The sequence below is a fragment of the Pygoscelis adeliae genome, unplaced genomic scaffold, assembly GCF_000699105.1.
Source record: "Pygoscelis adeliae isolate BGI_AS28 unplaced genomic scaffold, ASM69910v1 Scaffold123, whole genome shotgun sequence".
Taxonomy (NCBI): Eukaryota; Metazoa; Chordata; class Aves; order Sphenisciformes; family Spheniscidae; genus Pygoscelis; species Pygoscelis adeliae.
In genome coordinates this window covers 3,584,574-3,597,911 of record NW_008824650.1, presented here as the reverse complement: position 1 = coordinate 3,597,911, position 13,338 = coordinate 3,584,574, and the positions used below count along the sequence as shown (strand labels likewise).

Here is a 13,338-nt window from a genome sequence, read left to right as displayed (position 1 = left end):
TTGATTAAAATGATTCAGGCAAAGAAAGTGATCCTCCTGAGTCATTTCTCAGCAAGACGGTTGCATAATGTACACAGCATGGTATCGTGGTTTTTAAGGCAGTCCCCTGGATACAATTTCACAGTTTGGTCTTGTTCTCTGTCCTAAGGGAAATCGGAGCATTCTGGTGGGACTCTTTGGTATCCCTGACCACCGTGACTCAGAAATTGTTGGCTAGTTAGAAATATGAGACAGGTCATTGTGTTCTTGGTACGAGACGGTGATGGGATGACAGTCCAAATTGTTGCAGTCCAAGGTATTATTTTCCTGATGAGAAAGAGAAGGTATTTTATACCAGGAATTGTGTAAAATGGCCGCTTGGAAGAATTCATTCCTGAAGCATTACAGAGTAAAGCCAAGCCTTCCTCACATGCAGGCTATGATCATTTATTTTTACTCCTTAATATCATAATTATATAATCTTAACTTTTCCCTTCCATAACTTAACGGGTTTCTCATCTCTGTTGCTCAGAGTTGATCTGTTTTGCTGCGATAACGCTGCAAATATTCACCTTATTGGAAGGAAAAGTTTTCTCCTTGACTGTATGTTACTGATACGTGAGCTCTGGATTCCCCCTTCTTTTTTGACCAGCACAGTGCATTAATGTTGATTGTTTCACAGAAAACCATGTGCTTTAATATGTATGTACAATAGAGAATTTTTCAGAAACATAAAGCTCTATGCAGCTTGTACTGGGACTTGGAATGAAAAGAAAACAGTGTATGAAGAAGTTGATGCCCACATTTTGTCATTTTAAGTTGACTGTAGCCTTGAATTGTACATTTAAACTGTTACTTAAGGAGGGCATATGAAAGGACAAGATCTGATTCTCTGAGATACTTTGCAGGAATGTGTTAAAACTGAATTTGCTGTCAGCAGCCTTCTGTTCCCCTCTCCCTCTGCCTCATAGGTAATATTTATATGTTGCTTTAAAGAAAAATGTTCCAATTAGAAGTTCTACCATATGACATTTGAACTGGGTCATAAATAAGCAATGTGTTCCCAAGATGCTGTGAAAGGAAAATTGCCGTGACTGTTTGTAAAAAAAGACTAGGACTCAAATTAGAGTTTCTAATCGCCTTCGCTTCCAGCAATAACTTCAGAATGACTGGAGGCTTGTGTTGCCCTGGTATTGATAATAATAACAAAATAAAAAGGGATAATACAGCAAGTACACTACAACCCAAATACCCCTTTAACACTCCCACTCCATTAATTTGGGTTTCTCAGCTGAAATGGATAGACTTAACCTTTATAAAAGGCACATTTACACTTTCTTTTTTACCACTGGGATTATTCAGATGATGGAAGGAGATGGAAATATATGTTCCAATCCGGTGCTTGAACTCAGATGTCATTGTAAGTTTACAACAGTATCAAATATTATTGTGAAAAGACTAGACAAAGTTGTAATAGTGATAAAGAATCAGCCATGAAAAATAAAGTATTTGCTTGTAAAATGTTTTTGGCTTTCCGCTGTGTTCACCTGTATCAGTGGAAAGTCTGCAAGCAAGGAGATGTGCTTAGAAAGTTACTTTGACTTCATATTTTCTTTCTGCAGGTGTTCACTGGGATTTTTACAGCAGAAATGATCTTCAAAGTAATTGCCCTTGACCCCTACTACTATTTTCAGCAGGGCTGGAATATTTTTGACAGCATAATTGTTATTCTAAGCCTGATGGAACTGGGTTTGTCCAGCATGGGAAACCTGTCTGTTTTACGCTCCTTTCGACTGGTAACGGTCTTATTCTGTTCTTACCCCTCTTCTTTTATTACATATAACCTCTGACATGAATGCAACATATTTTCTTAAAAACGCGTCTACCGATAAAGACTTTAATTGCTGCAAACTCCTGAACGGTACGTGACACTAATTATAGGCTGCAGGATAAATGGAATTGTTCCAGATTTACATCAGGGTAAATGAGAACATAATTTGATTCCTTCTAGCTGTGCCAGGTACTTGTAGCACACTTAAAATGTTTGAGTTCCAATTTGTAATAAAAATCTGCCGTTTTATACCTGTACACCTGTTAGCATAGTCAGCAGATAATTGATAGCCCAAGAAATGCAAGAGCCAGTAACTTGTCATTTTAGTAGTTGTTATTCCTTAATTATATTACAAACATGCCACCATTCTTTTAAATGTTGTCAAAAGAAAATGTCTTTGAATTATTCACGGAGTGATTTTTTTTTTCTAGAACTGATCAGCATAACATAGCATCTGTCTTTCACAGGAACTCCTTAGCTGTTAGCTCCTTTGTTACGCACGGGATAGTGATATTCTATTAATGAGAGACTGTCGACATACTGGAACAGAAAAGTAGTTTCCTTGCCAGCCTGACATTTGTGTTGCACTTCATGTACCAGGATGTCCATGTTAATCATTCTGGCCATGATATGGCTTCACAACTTGGAAAGACCAGGAAAATAAGCTCTTATGGTTACATTTAGTGGAAGATTTTTTTTTCCAAAATTCTCTGTGCCGCTCAAAAATGCAAATTTTTCACCGCTGCTGCTAGGACCTGACAGTCTCTTGTCAGTATTTGAGCAATCCCTCTTCAATAGGGCTGAAATTAAACCTTCAGTTGAAAACACAGCACATGGGCTAGGAACCATTTACATCCTTAAAATAGGTCTTAAGTGGGATGGAGCTTGTGCATAGACAGCGTGATCCTCAGCACAGAGGTGATTTTCACCCTGGGAGCTAACAGCTAATAGCATCTGGCTGAGGCTTGCTCTGAAACCAAGGAATTGCTTCTCTCTTTGTGGGATCGAACTCTAAACCCCTTCCCCCAGATGCCTGCCAGGCTGTTTAATTTGAGGAGGAAAAGCAACGTAAAAGAAAATATTAAGACCTGAGATTTCCTCCTTCCATCCTCTCCCCACCATGATATCGGGGGAATGAGCCTCTAAAAGCACGTCTGTCTAACAAGGCAGAGCATAGCTCTGGAAAGGTTAATTCTCATCCAGGAAGCCCAACTGATATTTTATTAATAGATGAAATGAGGTTAACAGGAAGTATGGCTAAAATCACCTTGTACCGCACACACTGTGGCATTTAACGTCTTTCACATGTTATCCACTTTAATAATTCATCGCCTGAAATGTCTGTTGCTTCTGTGAACTGACACTGTTGTTTATGTTTTGTTCACAGCTGCGAGTCTTCAAATTGGCAAAGTCCTGGCCGACCTTAAATACGCTCATTAAAATCATCGGTAATTCAGTGGGTGCCCTCGGTAACCTCACTCTTGTGCTGGCAATCATCGTCTTTATTTTTGCCGTGGTAGGAATGCAGCTTTTTGGGAAAAGCTACATGGACAATGTGAAGAAGATAAGCACGACCGGCAGTTTGCCACGGTGGCACATGAACGATTTCTTCCACTCGTTCCTCATCATCTTCCGAATTTTGTGTGGGGAGTGGATCGAGACCATGTGGGACTGCATGGAAGTAGCTGGGCAGCCGCTGTGCCTTCTCGTCTTCTTGTTGGTTATGGTGATAGGAAACCTGGTGGTGAGTTCTCGAGCTGTTTTTTTCTTCATTTCCAGGTGGATGTGTGCAAATGTACCATTCTTTTATCCAGAAATGGCAAATCTCACATTGCTCCGTGGCTTTAATTTGATGAACAAAGTTGTCACCCAGAGAAACTTGTTCATAACCCACATACAAAACTGATAGCATTGCATTGCTAATTAGGAATGAAGGCTCGCTGTTTTTTGCAGAAGAACAGATAATGTTTTACTAGAAGAAAGGCACATGGGCTGGTAATAATAATTTTATTTCTTAAGCCATTCATGGAGCTGAAGGGATTCCAGATCTTTTTTCTATACAGGAGTGAATATCACCTCAATGATCACTGTACTGGGAGATATTTTTATTTCCCTTCATTTTTGGTCCAGAACACGTGAACCTTACAGCTAGCACAGTGTCTTTAAGTGGAGTTTCAAATGTCTTTAGCCTGCATGTTCTAGGAAGCTGCAGGTTGTGTTTACAGTAATGTCACTTGCTCGCTTGCTTTTTTAATAGACTATCCCATAAGCATGGCTTACATAAGCTCTGAACCTTTTAAGACTGAACTGTATTTCCCTGTTGACATCTTATGGAGCGCTTTGCTGGCTTGCAGTCATTGTGGAAATGTTTTGCCTGTTCAGCTTACAGAGCATCTTTGACATTGTGGCTCTAATGGGCTTACTGTTTATGTAGTGAGTTGTTTAATAGTAGATGCTGCTATAAAAAATGTTCGGTTTTGCTACCGATTGCTTTTAGTGGTTGTTTTGCTTTTAAGTACCCAATGTTTTGGTTCTCGGCTGCTGGGCCAGAAAAGGTCTTGAAAGAGCTTGTAGAGAAACAGAGCGCATTGCTTTGTTTACATTAATTTATATTTTAACAGTTAGTTTTGCACTGAAAATGGCGATGGCAAGACCAAATTATATTTTATAGGGTTTTTTTATAAAAGTCAAAAGATTAAACTATAATTACTCAGAAAGTGGCAGATTACTTACCTTTTTCCCTCTAACTTCCTATTTCTATAGATTTTTCTTGGAACTAAATGTGACTAGAGGAGTTGGGGCAAATTATTACTTTCTGCATATCTTTTTGGGGAGTTTAGTCTGAGATCCAGAAAGATAATCTCCCCCTCCCATTAAGCAATGGATTCTGTGTATGATAATGAAACCTGAAAATAATATGTGGTAAATTCTGGGGAAAATGTTAACATTTGAAATATTCATGGATTATTGAAAGATGTGAATTTGCAACATCTGATACCCTTAGATATTTCCACTCATCAGTGTGCATAAGTTCTGTTAAATATAAAATCTGATTCAACAGAGATTGCACTAATATTATCTACATATATTTAACCTTCAGTGCCCAAAAACGACTGTCCCAGATGTAAAACCAGATATTGAAAACCTCTGTCAGCCTGGATAAACTGAAGTTATTGGTCAGCTGAAAGCAAAAATGCTAGCTTTATCCTTTTCAGCCAACAATTCTGTAAGCATGCGGCAATGACTGGTAAATATGAATGATTATTGTCTGTAGATCACTCAAAAAAAAGAGGAAATTATTCATAGGTGTGAAAAGAACAACAGATTCTGAATCGTGAGACTCATCAAGTGTCAACTGCGTTACACGGAGATTTCATGATATTGATTAGCAGGTAGAGAGAAGGTAATCTTATTCCTCTGGCGTCAGCAAATTTCTTGTTTTCTTTAGTGAGAGTGGATTGAATTCACTAACTCATGTATTTGCTGAACATCATCAGACCCAAAAATTCTGGTAGCCAAAAAGCACCATGAACCCTTTAAAATAAGAAGACTCGAGCACTAAATCTTTTACCTGCAACTGGGTTGCAATCTGTGCCAGCAGAGTTTCTCTTTTAACTTGCCGAGATCATCTTTCCTCCTCTGCATTTCAAGAGTCAGTTCTGATAGGAAAAATCTTATCTTGAAGTTGTATCTCATTTGGACTCTGAATGCTTTCTTAGTCTCTGAAGGCACGGAGGAAATCCTGTCTTGTTTTTCCCTGTGTAGCAGATCTGCACGCTCATCTAGATTAAATACTTTTATCTGTCACATAAGCCAGTACTTACGGTAGTGTCTGTGGTCACTTTTGCAACTGCAAGACTAAGCATTACAGAGCAGACCTGCTCTTTAACTACTGTAAAGTAATGGCTGCGGACTTGTGTTGGAAGAGTTACAACCGCTGTGATTCTGTGGTACGTTCAGTGATTTGGTTTGCAGGTCTTACCGAGTCTCACTAACATAAATTCAAAGGAATGGTGGAAGAAAAGCACGGAAAGTTAGTAAGTGCCCTGGGCAACTTCATGTTATAGAGCAGGGCAGCTGTTGAAAGGAATTGAAGTAAATCTTAAATCTTTGGTTTGTATTCATATATCCTGAAAACGTCTTGGACCAGTGCAGTGCTACATGAAACTATGTTTACTGCTGGTCAGCTGATATTTGAGTCATCTTAAAGAACTAAACTTTACAGCATAGTTGGAAAATTAAGTGCTGTGTAACTGCCTTTTGCATAATAATACTGTGCTACTATTGTCAGAAGGCATTTTTAGAGTTATTGAAGCCGCTTTGGAAGGTAAAGCCAAACCAGGCAGGTAATAAAATAGTTTCTCCCTCATTTGTAAGGAAGAGCTTCTGAAATTGCTAACTGAATAATTGTGCTTACTGTTAAGTTTTATAAAGGGCTTAACATATTTCCTACGTACATTTATGTTACTGAGGTTAATAAGGAAAATCACCGAGACAGGAATTATTAAGAAGATGTAGGGGAATTTGGGTAGCGAGGCAGTCCCCGGTGCCCCCTACTCTGGCGGGTCAGCCAATGCGAGAGTCGAGCATGACACCAGCCACTTCCCAGGGGAAAATTGCGTGTAATGGGCGCTAACAACGTGCATGAATAAAACTGACACTTCAATCACAGAAGGAACAACCTTCCAACCTCTTTGCATATGCATGACGTACGCTGGCCAAGCCACCCTTTTATTCTTCTCCCAGCCACTTGGATGAAGCTAAGGATTTTCTACCAGCTTCTCCTGAAATGCCACCAAGTGAAGGGCAACTCAACGCAGGGCAGAAATGCACTCACTGTCTTTGCTCATGCTCCGATTTGGCTGTGTATGACATAGACAGCACCCAAAAAGCACCAGTTAGTGTTAACCCAAGCTAACAGCCGCAGTGCATTAACTCACCCTCAGGGTTGAGTTTCTGGACTGCCATTGTCTCACCTCTGCCTGAGGTGATGTTACATACATCCCCTAGTACTTCCACGGCACATATACCACCACAAGCTGGTAATTCACTGCTGCATCTCCATGGTGGATTTTGTCTTCCTGGAGTCACAGGCATGCCAAGATGTAGAGTCTGTAACCAGGGAAGTGACATCTTCAGAATTTTCCTGAAAGGTGAAATATAAAGCTGGAAGTGCTCTTTTACGATCAGTCCTAGGCTTTTTTTTTTTGTCTACTGTCCATGGAAATGCTATTCCCTCAGGAAAATATTAATGACATTTTCTGAGAACACAAAGGTAGAAAGCACCACCAATTTCTAGCGTATCAGGCTATCCTGTAGGAAGAATTGCATAACCATTATCATTGAATGAATGCGTGATGCATGGAATTATGAAATACAAAGTGTAAGTTCATGCACTCAGCCCTGTTTAAGAATTTATGTTATGATCAAGTAGCTTACCAACAGAAAATGTTTGAGAGGATAATAAAAGTATACATATCAGTCACTGTGGACATCTACATCTGAGATGATTGCATGGAGATGCTTTTGTAGTCAGATCTGGTTAATGGAGTCTGTGAAGTCATAAAATATCTTACCCAAAAAGACATCTAAAATACATCAGATTAAATAGACCCTAAAAGTACTTCTTTCTGTCCCTGAAGTCTTGGGAGGCAAACTCAGATGTAGATTTCCCCACGTACATATCACTCTGTCTGACTGAGCCAGTACAATGTACCAAAGTACCAATACATTGCACCCATTAAAAAAATAGATGAGATTCTAATACATATCAGGAAAGGTAATTCCAAGGAGAAAGGAGAGTATCAATGCTGTTGCACAGCGATCTGCAAAACTGGATATGCAATACACCCCATTAATGACTGATGCTCAAGAAAGATTAAGTACTACTGGGAAAAGCACAGCATGGGAATATGAAGTTGATGAGGGGAATGCAGAGCTAGGCATGGGAGGAGACCAGTTTAAGTGACAGGATACTGCTCATCCCAAAACAAAGGAGTATAAATCACTGGAAGTAGATTCAGGCTGGGATTGGAAAGGAGGGTCCTGACTGTCAGCGCAGTGAGGTTGTTTAGGAGGACTTACCAGCAAGACTGACTAGCCCCAAACCAGCAGCGTGTGAGATGGAGGCTGATTACTTCGTCAAGAAAACAACCCATGTTAGCGGGGGCCTTGTCTTGGTGACCCAAGAGGACCTTCCATTACCTTCCTATGGTAATTTGAGTGCCTGGCAGCAGAGCTGATCAGCATGGTTTGGATGAGATTTGAAATGTCCTGCTTTGGTTAAACCCAATGGAAACTTTTCTCTGAAAAAGTCAGATATGCCTGGAGCCCGTCCTTTTATTCTGCTTCCACACCTCAGGAAACCTTAATGGATATTTTTTCTGTTTTAACACAGCCCATGACTGTAACACACAGAAATCTGAAAATGTCACATTATTGGAAGAAAGAGGTTTGTCACTCCCTACAAGTCAGTGTAGGACAATTCCTTGTAGAGGTGTTCTGGGAAAGTGCTGCTAAACCTCCATCAGGTTAAAATCTGTGGATTCTCAAGCTGGTCGGACACCAAAAAAAACTCATTAGGCCTCATTCAGCACCATTTTTATCTTTAACAGCCACAATCTGTTGATAAAATGGCATGTTAGCAGAGCTGTTCTGACAGAGTCATGTCTCTGCAGCAGGGCAAGAGAGAAAAAAAAACAAGTTACAGGGAATGTGAGCAATGCATAGCTTCTTAGTAATTCCGCTTCAACATGTCCTTCCACAAGAGCCTCCCTTCCTGCTGCTGAAAGGTTGTCCTGAGCACCACCAATGCAACCTGGATGGGAATAAATGTCCGAGAAGGAGGAGAAGGGCGTGAGGGATGAAGGGCCATTTAGCACAGATCTTGGCCTGATGAATGTGCAAGAGAGAAATTTGGGATGGGGAGGATTGTTTGGGTGGGGAAGAAGTGACTACAGGCATATGGAGTCACCATCCCTGGAGGTATTTAAAAGATGTGTAGATGTGACTCTTAGCGACATGGTTTAGTGGCGGACTTGGCACTGCTAGGTTAACGGTTGGACTCAATGATCTTAAAGGTCCTTTCCAACCTAAATGTTTCTATGATTCTATATGTGAAGCTTAGTCTACGAGAAGAAATTCATAGCAATTTCCTACCCTGAATCACCTTCCTAAGTGGCAGACCCTAAGTACCATAACGAGTCATTGGGTCCCATGTGGCTATTAGGCTGTAATCCTACAGTTAGGCAAAGTCACTTTCCATGTGTGCCTGCAAATTTTTGTCTATTCAGATAAATTGTTTTCTTTCCTGCCTATTTTTTTAACATTAAGAACAAAGTAAAGGCATGTGATAAATGTTTAATTCTGATTAGCTTTCATTTTTTTTTTTCTTTGTTTGCTAATGTTGCCTTTAGTTTGGTGTTTGCAATCAAGCAAACAATAAAAACCTAGAAAAGGAGGTAGCTGTGGTGTATAGTGTATAAATGTGTAAGACAGGGCTACTATTTGGATTGTATGGTCTTCAGCATGGGGGATTTGTTTCTGTCTAAAACCATTTCCTAGAGTTAATTGCTGAGTGTTGCCACGTGAGCACCACGATCTCTAATCGAGGAACGTAAGGGGGAGTGTGTATGGCTACTGTGTAGGCAGACTGGTAGCCCATCCTGGCGGTATCCATCAGCTGGCCAACTGTATGGATGTAACAAGAGTTTCACAGGCAAGGGACTATCCCAGCTGGAAGTTTGTGGTCAGCACAGGATATAAAGAAGTTTAATAATATGGAGCAAGATGATCTTTTCCATTTGTCCTCAGTGCCATAAAATGTTCCTGGGCACATTTAATTTATTAGTGTAGAAGCAGCCATAAAGTCCTGTCTCACCCAATGCTGATACATCTCCATCACTGCAAATTTCTCAGCAGATCACAGCCAGGCTTGAAAGAGGTTTATGGTAATGTGTCAGATTTTCTCTTTGTTTAAATGAAATGGATATAGAGAACTATCACTGTCCCTTGTGGTAAAATCACAAGTAATAGCGAAATAGCTAGGCATCTAACAGGCCTAGGTAAAAGTGGATTACAATTTTACATTTCAAGAGCTCAGACAGCAAAAGCACATTTTGATGGTCAAAGAAGGTCTTCAGATGAGACTTGTATTTCTGCCTGACATGAAGGGACTGTCACTGAGGGAAGCTACATCAAGACTCTGGTGTTTTTAAAAGACATGAAGCATTACACCAAGGGTTTTCAAGACCATGAAACTTTTTACAGGGTGATTACAGGTTGCTCTGCCCCACAGGAATGAGGCCTCATTCATTAAGATTTCTTGTGCCAATAAATGAATGAAAATGGAACATTAATGGTATATGATAGCACATTTCCAGCTACCTCCTTATTTTCTTTTCAAATTATATACAAATACAGAACTACCGAAGCCCCATTTTCATGGTTTTTACTGTCTATCCCTAGAGAAATGTACAACTCAAGAGTTGCAGCCAGACTTGCTGCCCTGAATCAAGCTAATTATTTTTGCATTTAATGACAAACATGTTCTTATTCATGGGGACCGCTGAAGACATCCACTCTGTGAATAAAGGTTAATCTCCTTGGAGGGAAATGTAGTACTTATATTGCATCTGATGATTAATATAAATGAACTGGAATTTTAAAACATTGTGTGCCTTCTAATTGCAAATTCTAGGTCAGATATGCTTGCTGGAAATTAAAGCAAGTTTGGGGAGCAGGTATTACAAACCCGAGTTACAACATTGTAGGTTTTATTTTTTTAATTTTCAAATGACGGTAGAGGTCTGCGTCCTCAAGCTTTTGTACTTCTACCACCAAGCAGGTACTCTCCTTTGGGCCCACCAGCTCCACTTCTTGCCAAATGGAAGGAAGAGGGGATAGGATGCAACTATATAAAGCTGAGGAAGAACAGTGTTTTTCAAGGAAATGTGCATCCACAGGACGTTCAGGTTGTCCCAAGTCTTGCATGAACACTGCCTTCCCTCCGCTCTCTCTGCACCCCCATGTTCATGTCCTGGATGCCATTGTTCACCTTATCTGCTCTTTCAGCATCTCCCAACATTCTGGAAATGTGCATTTGTGTTTTGGTTACATCAGCTGAGAAGGCCACTAGACAAACAGGTGAGAATAGGCATGGCAGTAACAGTCATCGTCAGGACACACAAAATCTGCAAAGTGGCGAGCGGAGTGCATGTGGGGCACCGTGGAGGAGGAGGACTCATCAGAAAGCTACAGGAGCCATGATGAGAGCTGGGGGAATACTGGAGATGGGGGCTGGAGTTAGAGGGTCCAGAAGAAGCCAGGGAGCCCAAGGGATCACTAGCGAGAAGTGGAAGTGTCATTTGAGTCTGTCTCATCAACTTAGACATTTATATAAGGGAGGTGAATTTTCTTTCCTGAGTCACGTGCACCTTTGCAGAAGAGCAGCCCAGAATACATCAATAAGCACATTTGGGGACACAAGCAAAATAGAGTCAAAACACCTGTCAGCATGTTACCATTCTTTTTGCTTCCACTGATGTATGCTTACGGCTGGCAGCAGATACATTTAGTGTGATACTGGAGAATTCAAACCTCAGAGGAAAGTAGCTAAACACCAGCACATTACCCAGCTTCTCCCTTCATATTTTTCCTGCCAGCTACCTGCATAGTCTATGTGTCCCAAAGCAATTTTTGCTATTTGTATTCCCCATTATCCATCCTTGCTTGAGCGGTGTCTGGGAAGCAGAGCGCTCCGATAGCTGATGCTGTTGAGCAAACTTCTGGCTATATCTACTTAAGTATTAAACATCCTCAAGAGTAATGAAAGGTCCACCAGAAACAGATAGCATCATGTGATGAATCAAAAAGATAAATCCTGACACCAACCATCAATCAGCCCAGTTGCTGCTGATGACTCCTAGCAGAGATGGAAAGCTTGCATCCTCGTATGAGTTATTTTGAAGACAAACCTTTTGCCTAAGACTTCAGGCTTTACAAATTGTGTGATTTATCAGTGCCCACATAAATATCATTTATTTTATTGAGTAGATATAATCCCACCCTCATGTGTCACACCAGATGTGGTGCTAAAAAGTTTGGGGAAATTAACCTCAGAATATTTATGATGGACCATCAAAGACTGCTGGGTTTCAAAAATGCCATTGTATAGTAGCTTAAGTAGAGTGCATTCAAAGCTGGAAGGTATAGGGCTGTTTTGCCCAAGAGATGTGAGGGAAATGCACCTGAGAACAGATGGGAGGAGAAACTACTTTCAGAATGTACTCCTAAAAAGTAATCTGCTTCCTTCTGTCACTCCAGATTTATGAGTTTCTGTATCCTGCCACAGGCTCAGTTGTTTCTTCTGAAGAGTTGAATCTTGGCACTTGGTGACTAAATCTGAGCATGCATCTTGTATTAGGGGACAAGTGTGTTCAGTTCCTTTTTTCAAGGTATCATATGGTGTCCATGTTGAACATATACCAAAATCTGCCAATTTTTTCCCTGCAACGTCCATCCACAGGAAGGTAGATCTTTTTAAATACAAATAGCCAAAATCCTAATAAAAATTGGCATACAGAAGAGAAGGGAGCTTTTGCTTCTGATGCAGCTCAGAGGAGGCTAAAAACAAAAAATTGGACTAAGGCTCTTTTTTCATCTGTGAAACAAGGAATTCCCAAAAGCAATAACTCAAACCAGATTCATTGGTGGGCTCTGACAGATTTTGGTATTTGGTGCAGATTTTAATCAGTAGAATTATAAGTACTGCTTCTTGATCTATAATTGAGTCATTGGGATGTATCAGAGAGGAATAAAATCTGAGAGTAATGCTAGTGCTCTTCCATAGGTATGTATACAAGGGAATATGAAACTCTCATTAACTTTCATGGGTGTGAGACTTATTAGAAATATGGAGGAAGAAGAATGCTAACAGATTAGTTAATCAACCTGCCCCTTGAAAACCATGCTTATGTTTTTTGTCCTAATTGTGTTTCCAAGTCAGAGATATTTCTCTAAAAATATTGCTTAAGCATTGACTCCATTATATGAACTGCTGACAAGATGAAATATTTTTAATAGGATCCACCGTATATATATGTACCTATATATATTTTATTTGTGAAGATGATACTAGTGGATTATTTGTTGAGATTTGGTTGTAGTCTGAGGACTGAAGAGGAGCTGAGTCTTTAAAATAAAAACTGCAGCCCTGTTAATACAGTAGGCATCAGTAGGGTAAAATACTGCCCATTTTTTGTACTACGTCTGGCCTTAGTTAATAGTGTAAGTAGAATCATAGAATCATTAAGGTTGGAAGAGACCTCTAAGATCATCGAGTCCAACCGTCAACCCAACACCACCATGCCCACTAAACTGTGTCCCTAAGCGCCTCATCTACATGTCTTTTAAATACTTCCAGGGATGGTGACTCCACCACTTCACTGGGCAGCTTGTTCCAATGTTTAACCACTCTTTCAGTAAAGACATTTTTCCTCATGTCCAATCTAAACCTCCCCTGGCGCAAC

General features: G+C 40.2%; 1 protein-coding gene across 1 annotated transcript in view; it reads left to right on the top strand.

Annotated features, from left to right (window-relative positions):
• The window catches only part of SCN5A (sodium channel, voltage-gated, type V, alpha subunit), a 180,075-nt gene that overhangs the window by 79,871 nt on the left and 86,866 nt on the right, over positions 1-13,338 (top strand). The window contains exons 14-15 of the mRNA XM_009322497.1: positions 1,602-1,775; positions 3,198-3,554. Coding sequence (XP_009320772.1) covers positions 1,602-1,775; positions 3,198-3,554 — 531 coding nt within the window. The remainder of the gene's footprint in view (positions 1-1,601; positions 1,776-3,197; positions 3,555-13,338) is intronic.